The sequence below is a fragment of the Calliopsis andreniformis genome, chromosome 5, assembly GCF_051401765.1.
Source record: "Calliopsis andreniformis isolate RMS-2024a chromosome 5, iyCalAndr_principal, whole genome shotgun sequence".
Lineage (NCBI taxonomy): Eukaryota > Metazoa > Arthropoda > Insecta > Hymenoptera > Andrenidae > Calliopsis > Calliopsis andreniformis.
The window spans coordinates 15,783,003-15,801,214 of NC_135066.1; the positions used below are offsets into that span (position 1 = coordinate 15,783,003).

General features: G+C 39.7%; 1 protein-coding gene and 1 long non-coding RNA gene across 7 annotated transcripts in view; one reads left to right on the plus strand and one right to left on the minus strand.

Moving 5' to 3' along the window:
* Window positions 1–16,575, minus strand: part of LOC143178919 (uncharacterized) — a 225,152-nt gene extending 208,577 nt beyond the window's left edge. For 4 of the 6 annotated variants that reach the window (XR_013001870.1, XR_013001865.1, XR_013001868.1 and 1 more), the window contains exons 1-2: window positions 11,847–11,938; window positions 10,391–10,522 (exon numbers count right to left, since the gene is read on the minus strand). This is a non-coding gene — a long non-coding RNA (uncharacterized LOC143178919). Of the gene's footprint in view, window positions 1–10,390; window positions 10,523–11,846; window positions 11,939–15,648; window positions 15,690–16,363 lie in introns of those variants that run through there. The other 2 variants (XR_013001866.1, XR_013001867.1) reach the window with 2 other exon arrangements.
* Window positions 12,567–14,835, plus strand: LOC143178917 (uncharacterized). Its single transcript, XM_076377855.1, has 2 exons — window positions 12,567–12,850; window positions 14,621–14,835. Exons 1-2 carry the CDS (start codon window positions 12,591–12,593, stop codon window positions 14,688–14,690), a joined length of 330 nt encoding a protein of 109 aa, XP_076233970.1. The 5' UTR covers window positions 12,567–12,590; the 3' UTR covers window positions 14,691–14,835.
* Window positions 16,576–18,212: the final 1,637 nt, after the last annotated feature.

Below are 18,212 nucleotides of genomic sequence, written 5' to 3' on the forward strand. Positions count from 1 at the left end.
TTGAGCGCATTACAACGCGATCTGACGCGCGGGATCTCTTTCCCTGATTTTCAATATCAGCTTCCTCGAGCCGCGAACGATAATGACCAGACGAAAGAAATGTTAATTTCATCGTCCTAATCCAGCATTATCGACAAGAGTAAAAAACGCTCACTGATTCCGCGACTTCGTGGAAACAATCCCACCATCCCTTGAAATAATTCTAAAATGTGATCGAGACAATGTGTTCAGCAGAACACATACTCTTTTTCATATTTATTTAGATTAAAATATTAATTTTTAGACTCCTAGTATTTTTGTATATTTTTATTGGAATTAGATACACTGTTAAATTTATTCTACAGTTTGAATCTTCCAAGGTTAGTAATTCTCTTAATGAATACGACAACCGGTCGTTCCATTAATCAATGTCTTCAGAATCAAGATAAAATTCTACTCATATTATATGGTTCACAATCCTTAACCTCACAGGCGCTCTTTAATATCCCTCATACCTAGTAAACATGTTTAATCCCGAAACGCAGCCGAGGGTTGTATCGAGCAGAACGCACTCTATTTTAGATTCTATTAAGAATATTATTTTCTTCCGTAGAACGATTCTCCCGCAGTGCCACAGGACGCGAAAGACCAGAGAGGAAGAAACATCCCCTCGATTCCTGTCTACCCTCTCCATCTCTCTCCCTCTCTAGGACACCACCCAGCTCACTCTACCCTCGCCTCTTTTTCCTCGCCTTTCCTCGTCTCCCTTTCTCACGCCACCTGCCTCGATCTTCTCCTTTTCTGTCCCCATCTCGCCCAGAGGTCCTCTCTCTTTTGATTTTTCGCTCCCTCTTTCTCTTTGCCTTCCACCCTACACCCCCGCGTCTCCTCCAGCTCCTGGCTCCCACGCGGGAGAGGGGAAATTTTCTCTCCTCGAGTTTTCTCCTCGCCTTGGGTAAGCTCCACTGATATTACCCAGGGAGGGAATTTCGCGATATTCTTCAGCAAGAGAGATTTATAGAAAAATTAATTATGCAACTTCGAATCCCCCCCTTCGTTTCGCTGGGCCAGGATCAAAGGCCACGCAGCAGAGAGGATTCGATCGTGCCACGTGTACAACCGTCAAACCACCGCCGATCGCATTTGTATCGATTTTTGTATGTTTAAGTCATTGACCACTCCCTCGCGAAGAAACGATAGAACGTTTCCACGTCACGAATCTTTTCGACCGTGGATGAATGGGTAGGATCTCGATCAGGGGAAGGCGAATATAGCATTCGATATTTCGGGGTAGGGCTATCGAGGTATTTGCAACGACTATGATAACGCTTAGATGCACAAAGGCGTTTATTTCCAATTTTGTCTTCCTCATCCTGTGCCCAGAATATCAGAATCTCTAGTTCGCGATATCCAACGAAGTTGCTAAGTATTTTCTAGAGGTTGACCAATTTTTTAGTTCCAATGTTTTGTATAGATTTCATAAAGAATTTTAGCATTTACTCAATATATTGCAAAAAATGTCTCTTTCGAAATCAGTTTCTGGAATTTTCAAGATATCATTCAAATTGCGAATAAAATATTTATTGTATCACCCCACAATTGGAAAAGATACTTAGGTGGCCTTATTTAAATGGACCACTCTGTATGAAAGAAAAGACATTTTCTGAAGTCCTAAGCAAGAGGATCCTCATAATAACATATCCCTTCAGAAGCCATACTTGGACACCTAGAGAAAGACAAGAAGTTCCTTATTAAGAGAAAGCGAGTCTTGTAACTCCTGTAAATTCCCAGTATCCACGAGGGTGCTGGACTAATTTTGTCTGGCGCGGCGCAGCGGCGCCTGTATTAGGATAAACCCCCGTTTTCCCGAAATTGCGCTGCATCACGTACGACCTGCGTCCTAGGACCGCGAGTAATCTATGCATCGGCGCATCTTCTCCAGGCAATAACTACACAGGTAACCTCGTCAGGAAAAGGACCACCATTGAGGTGTACTCGTGGCATTATCATCCAAGGTAAAACGGCTCCTTGTAATTTCAGGTATTGTCGAGGCCTTTCTCTACCCTGTGCTTTCTAGAGCGCCGCTGCGACTCGAAGAATCTGTGCACTCGACAACGTTTATCTCGTGGCCGAAACGAAAACGAAATTGTTGCCTATGGTTGGTGAATTTTGATGTTACGTTGCTCCACGATGAAGCTAATGTATGTAGACTTCTGTGACACGGTACTGTCTCGATAGAAGTTTATCAATTCGAGACAGTTAAGAACTGGGAATGTGAGAATCTTGGTTCTGAGATTATCTAAGAAAATATATATATATACCATCAAGCTTGTATTGGGATTGAAATAATATTAGCTTCAAGGGAACGTGAATATCTTAGAGTGCTAGAAAACACTGTTGTGAGATTTGCTTAAGTAATACTGAAGCTACCAAAGTCGTCAAGTCACTAATACATTGATTCGTTATACAGTAGGAGGTCGATTATATGAATTAACACTAATTTCAAACTTCACGATCAATTTTATTTTATTTTTGATAAACTATCACTAAGTGATAATTTGAGGTTTAGCTAAGGACCTTGTATAGTTTCATCCTTAGTACTCCAAATACCCAAAATTCAAGATAACAAAGATCGAAGAAAATCCACTTCGAATAATCGACGCACTACTGTGTACCTATTCAATATAATTTATTTCAAATTCCCCAATTGTGACCTTCTAGCTCAATAAAATGGTGAGCATAAAAATCTCCCGAGTTCACGGAAAGAAAAAATTAGTAACACAGATTAAAAGCAGAAGAGTCGCCGCGCATAGCCTATCTCAGGACGACGTCGAGCATCCTTAAAAAGCGCCCCCTCGGCGCCGCGCGAGAATACGGACGCGACAAAAAACACCCCTCCGAAGCTACTCGGGATTCCCAACAGCCACCCTAAAACCGACCTTCCAGGAAGGGGAGCTCCTCCGCCCTTATAACTTCCTGCCTGTTCGTTGCTGCTTTACCGACGCAGGGGACGCGATCGAGAAAACTTTTCGTGGAACTGCCACCCTACGACGTCACCCTCTTTAACAAGGAACCCGTTTCTAGCAAAAATCCTGCACTCGTTCCTTTTTGTTGCTCTTTCGGAATTAATTTGGCCGAGGGGAATCTGCACGCCTGGGAAGACAGTCTAACAATTAGTTCCCATGGCTGTTTGTATGAACCGAAGGGTAAAAGATTATGTATTTCTACGTAATCCTGAAACAATGACAGTTTTTTAATTTCTTGAGTGGTGGCATGGACCGTCTAAATTATCATGATTTATTTTTTTAAGTGTCATTGGAAATCGAGATAAATTCTTTATCGTGCTTTTCTGAGTATATTCAAGTGTAAGAAATAATGTCCTGCTTACTTTTTTCTGGCTACATACAGAATGACATTAAAAGCCTAATTAATAAAAAAAAAAAAAAAAATGTATAAAAGGTGCACAAAAAAAATGATTCGATCACGAAATGGTTAAAATTTCAAGTTTCTGATTTTTTTATTTCTTCGAAATCAAACACCAATTAATAAGAGAAGGTAAAACAATTTTTTGTGGTTCGAGTCAACGTTCTCTTTCGACAAGAATACTGAAGGCTGAATAGAAAGATACGATATTATTATTGGCAGGAAATTGAACAGTTGAAGTATCAGCCTTATGAAAATTTGAACATTTTTTTTTAAATAGAGCGAGGGATTCCTCCAGCTTGGATCGACTGCCTCGTTGTTCCTTAACTAAATTGACTTTTTGACCGCGATGCAATTACCGTGCCGCGAGGGTGGAAGTTGGAGAAGAAAATTCAGCGTGGCAGAAGGTACGTATCCGTGAAAAAAAATCGCCGCGGTTAAGTATGACGAAGGGTCGGCGATCATTTTTCTCTCCGCAGATTAAAAGTAAAATTTCAGATTTATGCGCCCCGACAACGGGGCGTCGGGAAATATTTGATCCGAATATTACCCACGGATTAATGTGAATTTACGATAACGAATCTGCTCATAAAATTGATTGCGGTATCGTTGAATATTGACTAAATTCGAATAAGGAGTTCAAAGTGAGGTTGCTATAAGATACACTATTTAAGAGACACAATTCTCAACTAAAAATGCAATGTATTTAAATTAATTAATTTCTTTATATGTGATAGCTCATAAATTCTATGAAAATATAGTGTCTTTTCGAAACATGACAATAAATTAACAAAAAGTTAAGTATTCAGTATTTCTTTTCCCTAAATTTATATAAACCTGCAAAAATGTGGGTACATACAGAGAGGTGAAAAGTTTCGAATTGGTACACCGAGCAATGTTTACACCATAAGATCCCGAAAAGTATTTTCCCTCGCCCATACTGCATTACCCTCTTAATAAGCACAATTGAAACAGAAGAAAGGGGGATATAAATTTTACGAAATTTCGCGATACAATATCGCGTTAACTCGCAGGAAAATTTAATTTTTATAATGCGGTACGCACACTTGTAGAGAATTTCTTTTGAACGGAGGCTCCTTTAATAAATTATTTCGACGCGCTTGAATTTCACATTCACGGCACGAAACGCTGGCGCGAGCACTAGTAGAATAAAAATAATAATAATTCATCAAAAGTGCGGGCAAGTTTTTTTAGTAACAACCTCCAGTCACGAATCGGGGGATTCCTGCGTAATGAATCAAGATGGCAACGCGAAGTGTGCAGCCTAGTGACCCTAATGCGTGCGGTCACATCAAAACAAGCGAAACGTAAAAACATAAGGTTAGGACAGACTAACAAGGCATTTGTTAACATACGATCATGCCATCAAATGGAAAAAGAAACACTTTTTTTCTCAGGAAAAAAAAGTTTTTACCAGCCTTCGAGGCTTAAATTTTTCATTTAAAAGTGCGCGCCAATTTTCCACGGACCTAGTCTAACGTGAGTGTCTAGAATAAATTTCGTGTAAAAGTTTTCTGAAGCGTAACGAAGACACAGTATTCTTTCTCGGAAACGTATGGCCGTGTTATTTCTTCGTTTACTGCGAAGAAGCTCGTCCAGTGCTTCTTTCGAATCTCCAGAACACGACTGCGATAGCGCATTACGTAAAGAACAGGTAGTCACTACGTAATACGGTGACAAGCGTGATTTTTTCCCTAGATGTCGCGTCCCAGTTCTCGGTTCGCTTGCTTGATGATAAAGCAGGTGTCATCATTGAACATGTCGAGTATTCAATGACAGAGAATCGACAAGTCTTTAGAGTATTGTCGACTATTATTACCTACTATTTCCATTCATGTTTATTCTTCATTATGTAAAATCGTAAGGTTTTACTGGAAGATCATTGACTTTCCTCAATGCGTTTGTTGGGTAATTGATAAGATTAGATCAATTAGAATGGAAAATGGAAATATAGTAGAAGGTGCATGACTAGTACAAATGTTAATTGCAAAATCAATAGAAGATACCGTCTGCAAATGAGAAACTGAATTTCTTGTTCCTAATAATATTTTAATTTTTTTTAATTCAAGTAGACCTTAACTAGTTTGGAATTATGTTTTTTTTTTCAAAGATTTCAAAACTTTACTCTCCCAAAGAATGATTTTAGATAAACTTAAGTGCATAATTTCGGAAATCCAAATTTGTATGTAATTTATTACGCTAAGAAAGTATACGTTTATAATCATTGTATTTATCTCAATGATGTTTAAAAAATTCACTAGAAATAACCACAGTTTAAAAAGCTACACCAAGATTATTTAACGACCTACAGAAAACATCAATCTACATATTTTCTAAAATTAAAGATAAAAAAAACTAGTTATGTGAATTTCTATTCAAATATTTTTTCACAGAGTTAAAGAAATATTTTTTAATTCCATTATAACATTTACGTAAAATTCCCTCCATACCCAAGATATATTTTTCATTTTCGTCTTTTATAAATATAATAGTTTATAAGATGAATCGATACTCAACTCAAATGGAATGAAGAAAAATGACGATTATTATCTATGAACACACATTTAGAACGAAATATATACCTCCAAGAAAAGTTAGCAGATAACAATTATTCGAAAGCACATCGAATTTTCTAACTCTACAACACTTACCTAATGTCTTTCGATCTCATTTATAAATAAAAAAAAAATATCACAGCATATTACAACGAATTTGAGCTCCAACCTAAAGATGAACATCTCTACAACATCCACGCCCAGGTCTCAAGCTTCAATGATCTCAACAACGACTTCGAAGAAAAACAATTCCCCGAGAAACACCAAGAGAAAAAGGTTTAAGCGCATCTCCGTTAGCCGTGATCATTGTCAACGTCGGGACGACAATTTCGAAGACTGCCCGCTCGAAGGATGTTGACCACCCACCCACCAAGACTACGGTAAATTTCGTAAATCGTTACCCTTCCGTTGGTCGACTGGCTGGGACCAGCGCATTCTTTTCACCTTCGAGCCGAAGGCGGAGAAGAAGCCTGACCGAAGGCTTAAACACGCTTACGCCGCGCGTGCACGTGAAATATCTTTCGGGTCGGAGCTTAGGGTCGGGCTGCGCGCGACCACACCGAAAACGGGGACACGGGGAACTTTCGACTCTGTCGATTCCACGAGCTAAAGGAATTTCGGAGGCCCTCTCCAGATAATGGGCCATGGGCCATGGGCCGGGAGTTCAGACCTGTTTGAACCCGCCACTCCGAACTTGGGTCGCAACTCTGCCACTATGACGCCTGGATTTCGAAGTGAACTCGACCCTCGCTCAGGTAGGTCGAACCGTGGATGAGCTGGGGACTCGCTCGACCACGAAATCGCTGATTTTGAGAGAACAAGCGGAGTAAAGTGGCAGCGGTAAGATGGAACGGAAGTGAAGGGCAGAATTTTTGTATTGTGTAATATCTGAGGCTGTAAGGCAAACTGATCTTGCTTTTATGACCTTTTTTAATGCTCTTTCTTAATGACCTTTCTGTTTACTGGAAACGTAAGTTCTGTGTTCTAATTAATTAGAACACTTGGAATTTTTTTTTTTTTTTATTGTTAATTTTTCTCAAAGCCACTTCCGAATTGTCATAAGATTTTAATACATGATACAGTCATTTTACTAGGTATGGAAAGGTAGAATACTTTAGATAATGTACGTACACAGAAAATGTTAATTTCTTGTCTTCTAACATGAATTCCGTTTTAACAAAATTAACAGATACAAAGTTTTTGAAATGTAGCTGAAGAAAACATAAAAGTGAAATTTAAGGCACTCTAAAAATTGTTTCGATAGAAACTAGCTTTTGGAGGCTTGATCTAGAATACTAAAGGTGAGTATTTTTTACTATTAGGAAACAGTCTCAGAAACTAATTATAAGAGTAAGCTTCAAATTGTGAGGAATATGACCATTAAAAGGACTCTAACTAGTGTACATATTACACTTTAACTAATTTTCGCTAAAATAATTATCTATAGGGTTAACAAAGTGGCTTTAATTACATGCTCTGGCCTGTATTTTGATAGGACAGACAAGAACTGGTCTTTCGCCGGAGCTAAAAGATTCAAGGATCTCGAAAATTTACCGCCCTTGATAGAAAAGGTCAGTTCTATCTCGGTTTACCTCAGTCATGCTTCCTCATTTCGAATAGTTAGAAGTAATGGAAGAAAATCCATTTTATCTCAGACGCACAACTATCTTCCACTCTCGTGTGTTTTTTCTAGTTCTAGCAAAATAATAATAAATACTGTTCTGTCGTTTTTCATTTCACAAAATCTCCAACGAAAATAAGAACGAAACATCTGGGGTTCATCTGATTTCATATTCGAAGATCAAAGTTCACGTTTAAGAAGAAAGGTCGTCCGCTCTTAAAGGGTCATGAGGTTATATTAAAGTCGACCTCGTATTGCAAACCCTTCTCGCTCTATTTGCACGTGTACTTCCGCGACGTGGACAGATAGGAAACACGGTCGACTTGTACAATCAGGCACAATGTTAGTGAAAATGAAATTTCATGAAATCTATAACTGGAACCATAACTACAAGATTTCACATATTTTCATTGTATAAATTATTATTCTCGATGTTTAAAATGAAAAGGATGTCTTTAAAAAAATTCGGCTCACATTTCAAAACAATCTAAAAAAATTTGGCTTAAATTTCCCAAATGAATTTCGTTCGGAACCAGCTAGAAATTCAGTTTCTTTTTGTTTTCTTTTAGCAATGAATCAACTTTCCTTGCATTCTCTATGCAAGCTCGATAAGGAAGTACTCGTGGAAGAAGGTGCATCAGCAATTAACCTCGCAACACAGTGCGCGAACAAGATACGAGCTTCCGAGTTAATTAAGTGAATACCGAATCGTCCTTTACGTCTGTCGAAATTTCTCTTATGTATACTCGAAGGTACATTTCCATTACTATGGGAATTTTGTTGGAATTCTTTTGTTGCTCTTCATTTTTATCTCTAATGAGACAAAGACTAATTTTCGATGAATAAGTTGATCTTAAAATGACGAGAATTTACAGGAAATAATGCATCTGCTAAAAAATTGATACAAAAATATTCAAAACATGGTTGTGATGTATTTATAACTCAATTATTAGCTCTATTGCTCTATTTCTCTATTCCTTATTCTTTACTTTTTATTTCTCTATTAAGTACTAGAAACCAGCGAAACACAAACATCGAAAATAGATCTTCGAACATGAATGTTCTGTATCGTGACACTGCTTGATTTAGCGAGGAAATTTCAAGAAACTACTACTGGATCAGTAGTTGATGCAAATAGAAGTAGTAAACATAAAGTTTCAACACAGGACAGGTTATCGAGAATCCCTGACACGGCGCAGGAAAGCCCTAGCAAATCGATGAAAAGATTGACACGAGAAACTGGTGTTTCTGCTTTTACGACTCACAAACCCGTAGGGAAAAACTTAAATTATTTCCATATAAAACGATAGTAAAATGAACCTACTTCTAGAGTGTGTAAATGTCTGAAAATAATTTATCACTAGTGAACTGCAAGTGAATACACTTTTGTGACATCCGCTGCTTATCGTTTTGCATCTCCTATGATACTTACAAACACAATATGCTAATTATTTTAAGCAGTTCATTAGGTTAAGTAGCAAGCCTGTTTACATCTCTTTAACACGATAACACCTTATTCTACCATTGTTTGCTACATTGAAATTGACTGCATTATTACATTTCAAATAAATTACGATGACTTTTTTCCAAATAAAATGAACTCTTCTTCTGAACATTGTTAGTCGTTTTGAATAGATCCTACAAAATAAAATCCTTCTAAGTTTAAAAAGAAAAGGAAAACTGATCAAATAATTAATTATTTCGAGCACTATCTTCTGTCTCATGTTTGAAATGATTTGTACTCAATTTTAACACAGAATCTTCAGTCAACAAAAGTAATACTTCAGCTCTCTTCAACCCACGCGAATAAACTTATTATCCATCGTAATGTATTAAACCCCCGACATTCCTCCCATCTCTAATGCCCCTTCGGTTCCAGCCGTTCGCCCATCGTTTTTACAAAACCGTCCATTAGCAAGGACCAAAATTATTTGTACCATACAAAGTCTCCCATCCCTCTGAAAACGTCGTCCGCCAGTATTTATGCGGTGACCCGAGTTTACCGGACGACGTGCACCTTAGACGAACGGAGAGGAGGAATGCGCGGCTGCAGCACGAAAAACACTGCAAGGACGCACGCCGGATGCTCATCCGTACATGCTGGCCGACATTCAACAAGTGACTGACACTGATGTCGCGCAAACGACATCCTGCATCCTCTGCCCTACGAACCTTGGCTTGGGCTGGGTCTGCACCAAAGGAGAGAGAGAGTGGGGCCGATCGTTTCATCCAAAGGTCAAGAACGCACGAAAAAGAACTCGGTATATTTCGTCCGCTATTTCTATGCATGCAGCCAAACGGCGTAACGAGCACAGTAAAACCCTAGAAACGGTCGCCGCTAAATCGCCGCGCACCGTCTGCGTAACCTCGATATCTGCGACAGTAAAACAACTTTACCGTGTCCGTAAAGTGCAGTAGACGCTTTAAGAGCTCTTCCGTTTCTCCCTATTTTCTCCCCATCTTCTTTTTATTTCGATATTATCGAAATTCATTTTCAACCTCGGCAGGAAGATATCCGTCGAAAAGGCTCCTCTTTCGCTCGGAACGGGGCGCTAATTAGTGGCACGGGAAACACTTCAGGAACGCTCTCGGGAATAAAATTCGAACGTTGTATTGTTGTTTAAATCGGCGTGCTCGTGTGCGCCGTGCGCGATCATTGAAATGAGAAAATAAAAATCGGGAAGGATGGAAAAAAATCCGTCGCGGATTTCAACGACGGTGTCGAAACGCGATCGTAACAACGGGATGCGACGGATTTAATAATTTACCAATTGAAAGTGCAATTACTCACCGGCGCTCTTCGATAATTCGCAGCGAGTGAAGGGCCCGCGAGACATGGAGTACCTCAAGGGTTAATTCGGTCGGTATCGTTGCGGAGATTTCCAGCCGATCGATCATCGACTGGTTACGCCAATGCAGCTACCTGTAAAACCACCAAAAATTAACGTGAAACGATAATTGCCGTGCCTATTCTCCTCGAGCGAGTAGTTCGTGCTCGGGCTTCTCGCGATCTCCATACTCGCGAGAAAAGGGAACCTGTTGGCTTCGAAGCCAGCGGCAGAATTATTGCTGGTCGTTAGACGCTAGTTCGAGACCGAAATAATAAAATCAAATCCACGTTTTACCAGATGAAACTCAAATTTTATCGCGCCGAACATTTCGGCCGAATGCTACCAACGCACTACCGTCCTAATTAAGAAGTTCTGGGACCAACTAGCGTCTAATGTTCATACCATGCCCTTTACTACTGATTCAGTTTTTTAGACCTAGTACGAACACAGAGTCTGTCATATTTCGATTAAAAGTGTCATTAAAAATTTATGAAATTAATATACCATTAATTAGTGTAACAGAAATTAGACATGATGTGTAACATATTTTTACTGGAAATATTTCAGAGTTATGTTAAGAGAAAAATTTGCTGTGAGACCAAGAATGAGAAATGTATCATTTAGACTTTTTGAGACTCTATATCATCTAAAGGGTTGTAACTGTGTTTCTTTATAAATTGCACTTCATAGTCGTTTATGTTCATTATCATTGAGCTTCGAATACGAATGAACTATTAGTCGATATTTCTGAACACAATATTACTTATAATATAATGAAAAAAGAGAAAGACGTGAAGTCGTTGTATACATGTACGTATAATAGTTACAAGATCAATGTTTTTACTTGCGCTTGACTATTTTGCGTTACCCTTCTACACGTTTTTCAATGTACGCAGAAATTTATTGAAATGCAAAATTAAACATTTTCCTACATCGTGCATTAAATAACGGTGCTTCATACTGTTGTAACTTGTATATTACTTTTATACGTTTCATCGCATATCCTTTATTATTACGCTAATAAAAAAAAAGTAACTGAATAACTGTACTATCTGTGTTCGTTCGAATCATTACAAATGAAATATAATAAATGTGAGCTTCAAATATACAATGCAAACCGAGCTACCACAAAGATTAAATATATCCACGATATGCTACATTCTCTTTAAATCACACCTACAATAGAAATAATTATTTAGGATTGATGATATCTGTAACAATCGAACGGCACACTCGCCATCAATAATTCCCTCTATCCGTTCTCTGTTTATTCATCGCTATTGACTTCCGTTCTAACCAACTTTTTTGTCTAACCTCTAAACCGGTTAGACACCGTTCATCATGGTACATAAAAAAAGTACGCAGTGAAATTACTAAAAAAAGAAAGGAACAGAAACAACAGTTCTCAGCAGCTACCTGTTCGTCCTTTTCCAACCGCTCGTTCGAAAACATCGCGTCAGGGCAACGCGGACGCGGATTATTTTGCAACGACCTAACCTCGAAATGCATCGGTTTACTCGCGCGCGCAAACGTCAAGTGATGGCGCTGTTTCCGTGGCTCTCGCCGGAGATCTCTTCGATCTCAACGGGTTCTAAAAAATTACACGCTCCCTTGTGAACGCGGCGTGGCCGCCGCGCATTATTCGCAAGGCGGCACGAGGATGTTCGAAGAACCTTTAAAAATCGGCTCTTCATAATCGTGTCACAGAGACGCAGATATCTCTGGCGCGGGACTCGCTTTGTATTATCGAGCAACATCACGTCCCTGAAGCTCTTCGTAATGGCAGCGCTCGCTGTGCGGGGCCCACGGGCGCGTAAACATCAGCACGAATGAGCGCCAACGAGCAAAGGAAAAGACCGGCCCCAGTCTGCGCTCGTCTCGAGGCATCGGCGAAAGAGGAACGTAGAGGGGAGAGCGTAGTGACAAAGAACGAAAAAGACGGACAGAGGAGAGGAGAGAGCGTGAGAGAGAGAAGGGAAGAGCGAGAGCAGGCGGGAGGAAAGGGGCGAGCTAACAAATAGAAAAAGAGAGAATCGAGGGGCCGTCATAATTCCTTGAATTGAACGGCGGGTTATTCTCCACCAAGGTTACCGACGCAGAGAATGAACGAAGAGCGGGCAGGCCAAGCAAGCGGGCTAGCAACCTACCAGGCGGACTAGCATGCAAGCAAGTAAAGCAAGCAAACGAGCAAGGCAGGCAGGCGGTCAGGCCAGCCAGGCAAGCAGACAGGCAAGCTGGCTGCCAGCGAGAGACGTGGAGAGGAGAGAGAGAAGAGCGAAAGAGGGGATACATGACGAGCAGAGGACGGGAAGAGGTTGGGACGAGAGCGAGAAACGGGGTGAAGGGAGAGGGATCGATAGAACGACGAGGACGGAGCGAGAGTATATACCGCAGCACGGCAGCATGAGGCGTCGTGGACGGTACATAAGGACATGGACAAGGGACGAAGAGGGGATCAGAGGGGCAGAGGGTGAAAACGTTTCGAGGCGTCCCTGGTTGGCGGCGCCACCGTTGCGTCGCTGTAGAAACGCGGTGTGCCTTCGGTTGTGTGCGTGCTCGGTAACGATATAGAATAAGGCGATCCTGGTAGTGGTAGGGGCACGGCGGAGAGGGGAAGAGAAACGTCAGGCTGGCAGACTCGTGGGAGAGAGAGGTGAACGGCGGACAACGAGAGCTCACGGGGCGACAAGGAAGGGGATTGGTCGAAGCGAGGGTAGGACTGGGGGGCGAGGAAGGAGGGCGACACGATCGGGTCGGCAGACTGGCGCGAGAAAGAAGGGCGGATGGGGAAGGGGCGAGGGAGGGAGAGAGATGGAGGAAGAAACGTTGATGTCGAGCAGCGAGGTGAGCGAAACAGAACGAGGAGGGGAGGTGGACGGGCGGTCGGTCGACAACATGGGAGAGGGATGTAGGGGTAAGGGGAGGCAGAGCCGACTTTATGCAGCTGCGGGACGATAACAACGATGGGCTACAGGACCGCCGCTATAGCTGGGGAAATGCCAAATGGGCTACAGGACCGTGCCGGCCTAGCTGTACGTTCGCTCGCTCGTAGTGGCATGGCGGACGGGCGGCAGAGAGAAGCAGGCAGGAAAGGCGGGAAGGAGAGAGGGATTTCAAGCGGTCGTCTCTTCTCGTCTGCCTCTGCGCTCTACCTACCCATGTATACCTACCTACCTACCCGTCCCGGGTGCTCTCTCCGGGTACTCTTCTCTCTACTGCCTGGAACGCACCGTCCTGTCGGTACCTAACCTCCACTGTTTTCTGCGGCTAGCGCCCTTTCTGATGTTCTTCGGCCATCGAGGCACGTAGCCGCTTACGCAGGCTTCGATGTCATTCATCTTGAGCGAGGTCGATCATTGTCCTCTTTCGGGGACTTTATGGTTCTCGCGAATATGATGTCGCGAACGAATTAGGGGAGTTATGAGGAGTTAGAGTTAGAGACGAAAAACGTGTATATAACCTTTGGATATAATTTAGATATTAAGCTCATTTCGATTGGGTCGAAGTTCTGTACTTGGAAATAAGTTACGTTCACGGAAGGGTCATCTTTTCAAATGACTGCGCGTGGCTTTTGAAGATGAAGCATCGGGGCCACCGTTCAAAATACCTTTATGAGTTAAAGAATTATGGTTTCGTGACGCATTATGTGAATGAAAAGAATAGTTTTCTTGAAATGAGATTTCGTGAATTTTCTTTCTTAAACTGGTAATTGTGTTACTGTAAATTTAAGTTTATGGAACTAAAATTGTCTCGTGATGATTTTATGGGAAATATTACAATTTCGTACAGCTCGAGGTATACAAGAAAGAAGATAGATGATAAGTGAGGAGCAGGGACGAGGAATATGTATGTAAAGAATACGCGACCCATGGAAATCCATATTTAAAACGCCAGGACTTCGCCTTTATGAACGAAATTAATAATTTCACCCTTTTCTTTCTTTCCCTTCTCACGCTCCTGCGTCAACTCCATCCCCTTGAATTCTATTTAGAAAATTTCGAGTGTAACGAAATACTAAAAACTACGTGCCAATTGATCGAAAAACGCTTTTCGTTCGAAGTTTCAAACCTAAATAGTTTGGAATCATCGTAAATTTATGAGCGTCCAAAGAAAAAGCAACATTCGATTAACCGTGGCACGAAAGGAACCTAACCTTACTATGTGTTTGAATTTGCCGCTGATTGCCGTAGGTGGATATACAGGCGCGAGAACAGCATGCTTTCGACAATCGTCGACGAGATACGTCGGTCCACGCAATGACGTCAGAGGCTGGTCCAATCCTGGCGGATACGTCCGTGGCCCGATCTCATACTATCAGGAGCGAGAGGGGAGAAAGAGAGAGAAAGAGAGAGAGAAGATCCAGAGATCCTGTACATACGCAGTACAAGTGGGACAGAGACGGAAATACGCGTATACACAGAGGTTCTCTGATAGAGAAGAAAGAGAGTGAGTCGCAGAGGGACGCAAGATCCAGCAAATGAGAGCGCAGTCCGACAAATAGAAGGAGAAAACAGCTCGAGTTCCGCTCTCTTACTCTTACGAGATACCGTGCACACCGATTCGTACCTCGCTATATTGTTGCCAGAACTCTTCACTACATTGTTCAGAATTTTCCCGACGGCGTGACCATCGGGATAAACCTGTACTTCTCGATCTCGACTCGGAATCACATGCACCTTTTTCCATGAGCTTCTTTCTAAGAAACTGACTTTCAAACGAGAAACCAACTAAATTGCTACTAAGTTGTAACAATAACTAAAAACGGGGGTAAAGATCGAAGTACTATGCTCCGCTGACAAAATGAGCCCTAAAACCAATAGATCTGTGTTGTTGCCAAGACTCATCTCGTCAGTGAAGCACTATACGTGTGCATAGATTGTATATGCATCGCTCTATTCAAATGTTTCGAACTAAGTTTCGCGTGGAAACATAATTCTTTCAGACCCGATCGATAATACAGAGATGAAGTCGAAGATAATGTATGGAAGTTTTTGATATCATTACGTATTTGTAAGTTTAATTTTATGTTGTTCTAGTAATGCATTTTGATTGATACTACTTCTTTCTAAATGTGTTTTACACAGGAATTTTATATCTATAAATTACGAAAGAGATTCAGTGCTCTCTAGACAGCAGAATTTAAAATTTCACGTAAACATTCCGCCTTTCGAACTTCATTGCATATTTATTGATCAGAGACAGTAATAAATGGACTTACCAACTGGTTCTCCCATCGAAATTGTTCATTGCCGCAGTGAGCTGAAACATTGAATGATTAAAAGTTAGAACGTGCGTAGTTTGAATGAGAGTACGAAACGAGCTACTAGTGAAAATTGATTACACAGAACGTCATATTCAGATGCCCGCGAAATTTAAAAACTGAATGTAATGCTGTACCTTAGACGTGTGATTTAAAATACATAACACAATCATTTTTGTATACTGCATGTCTTTAATCACCATCATATTAATTTTACGCAATAAAAAATAGGTTAAATACTTTAAGCAGCTTTGCAACTCTTCATATAAGTAAAAAATATAAACTCTTTATTAAAAGCAATATAAATACTATGAATACAGGATAATAAGTAAACACAATTTTACACAAGAATTTAAATTCCAATTAGAAGGTTAGTTCGAATTTCAGACGCTAGACAGCGCATGCGCATATGCAATTATCTTTCACTCTTATGGTCTTAATATAAAACAGTGAAATAGAAAATCCATCCTTTAAAATAAAATTATATCACTATAGTTTAATAAAATATACTTCAGTGTTTGTAGTTTTTCTATTGTAGAGTAGATATTTGATCTAATCTGGTTAAATATTTAAGCAATTCAAAACGCTTACATGCTATATACTTTCGATGTATTGATTTTGTAAAGACCGATTGTTATTTATATAATATTCAAGTGATTCTTTAAGTACTTACATGGTACAAACATGGCGATGCCTAACCATAAAAAACTAATGAAGAAACTAAATAAAAATAATATTGCTCCATACTTTATACATTAAAGTCTTTAAGTATCATTAATTACTTTTAAGAACCTTATGCGAAGAATTAGCACTAATTACTGCTACAGGAGTTCTATAAAGCGTTATTTTCTTAAAACTAAATGATACGATTTGAGCGCGTGTAAAATTTAATGAACTTCACGAAACTGCTGAAATAGTGCTGGCAACGCCAACTAGTGGCGTTACTAAGAATTTTAGCTCTCTCGGGAAAGCTTGGTCGATATATAGACCGCTATTTATTATCGCAAATTTTCATGAAATACGATTAATTCTAAATAGCTTACAGTAAGAAATGAAAAAATTATTAAGAAAATAGAAGAATAACAAAACTGTGTTATCAATAAAGATAAAAGAAAAAATCATTCTTCTTTATAAATTTTCAATAACCTTTGAATCATATTTTTCTAATATAAATACTATAATACTAAAACTACCGTTTTAATAAAAGAAACTTGTATTGGAAGCGACACTGTAGGATGTAAGGTATACAAGAATTTAATAAGGAAATACTAAGTTATCATGAAAAGTATAACACAATCTAAGATCATAAAGAAACATAAATAATTTCTTGAATGATTATATTCATATACAAGAAAAACCACGAAATTGAAGGAAAACATTCTTCAAGGATGATATAGCAGGTTATTAACATACCATATCAATATTAACAACAAATATATCAATTTATTATGTCATATACATAATCTTTTATCTTTTGGTATTAACTGTTAAAAACCTTTAAAATATTGATGGCACCTTTAACAAACATACGTTTCTATAGGAGAAACGCATATAAAAACACTGTACTTTTTTTTATTGAAATACTTCAAAGTGATTACCTCATTCACGATCGAGAATTCGAGCCCTCGTAAAGTTTGCCATAACATGCCCGAAACCAAATCTCAGCTTTGTCGGTGCGACTGAAACACATAGGGAGGAAAAAGTGTTTGAGTGCACTCATCCTAAAACAAGGAACAAAAGTAAAAGAGTATTACACGTTTAAACCTTCTATAAGGCAGCGTGTGCGATTCCATTTCAGGTTTAGATTTTACGTTCACGATATGCAACGACGCGAACTACGGTGGATATGAAAACGTAAATCAACATAGAAGGGCACACTTAGCCGCGAAAAAGCACTCGTGGAAAAGAGGGCGTAATTAGGCGCGGTATTTGCTGGGGAAAGAATCAAATGTAGCATCAGATAACATCTGACGTAACATAATAGAGAAAAGAAAGCTCACATTATGTGTAGCTTATACGCGAAAAAGGGCTTTAAAATGAATAATCAGTTGAGGCTAGGTACATGAACTTCGTACCGGTGAAAGACCTTGCACTTAGGTTGCGTGCGGTAAAGGCTTTCCAACTGAAGTGACTATGAAACAACATTTTTACGTTCCCCTTCGGTCTGTCTCTTTTTATACATACGAGTCCCTGTTTAAGAGCACGTTTAAATCCTCACAGTCTTTAGTTGGTCATAAGTGGGACCTTCACCGAAAAATATTTTTAACTTATCGCTATTCCTACTGTAAAATGTACCTATACTCACTCGAAATGATGGAATGCAAGGAAGGAAAAAAAGGAATATCCTATTTAAAAAATTAAGAATTAGACTAGAAATAAAAATATTCAGCACTGCCAATTTTCAGGTTTTATTCAGATATTTATTTGGGACGTTACTAATTTGAAGATCAATATTTGAGTATTATGCCAGGACAGTACTAAGACAATTGTATAAATGAATATTGTGATCTTGAAATCTGATT

Excerpts from the sequence above, each read along its gene's own strand:
- LOC143178917 (XM_076377855.1), top strand. The coding sequence starts at position 12,591 with ATGCAAGCAAGTAAAGCAAGCAAACGAGCAAGGCAGGCAGGCGGTCAG. Across the intron at positions 12,851-14,620 it reads AGCATGAGGCGTCGTGGACG|GTGGATATACAGGCGCGAGA; the intron begins GTACATAAGGAC and ends TGATTGCCGTAG.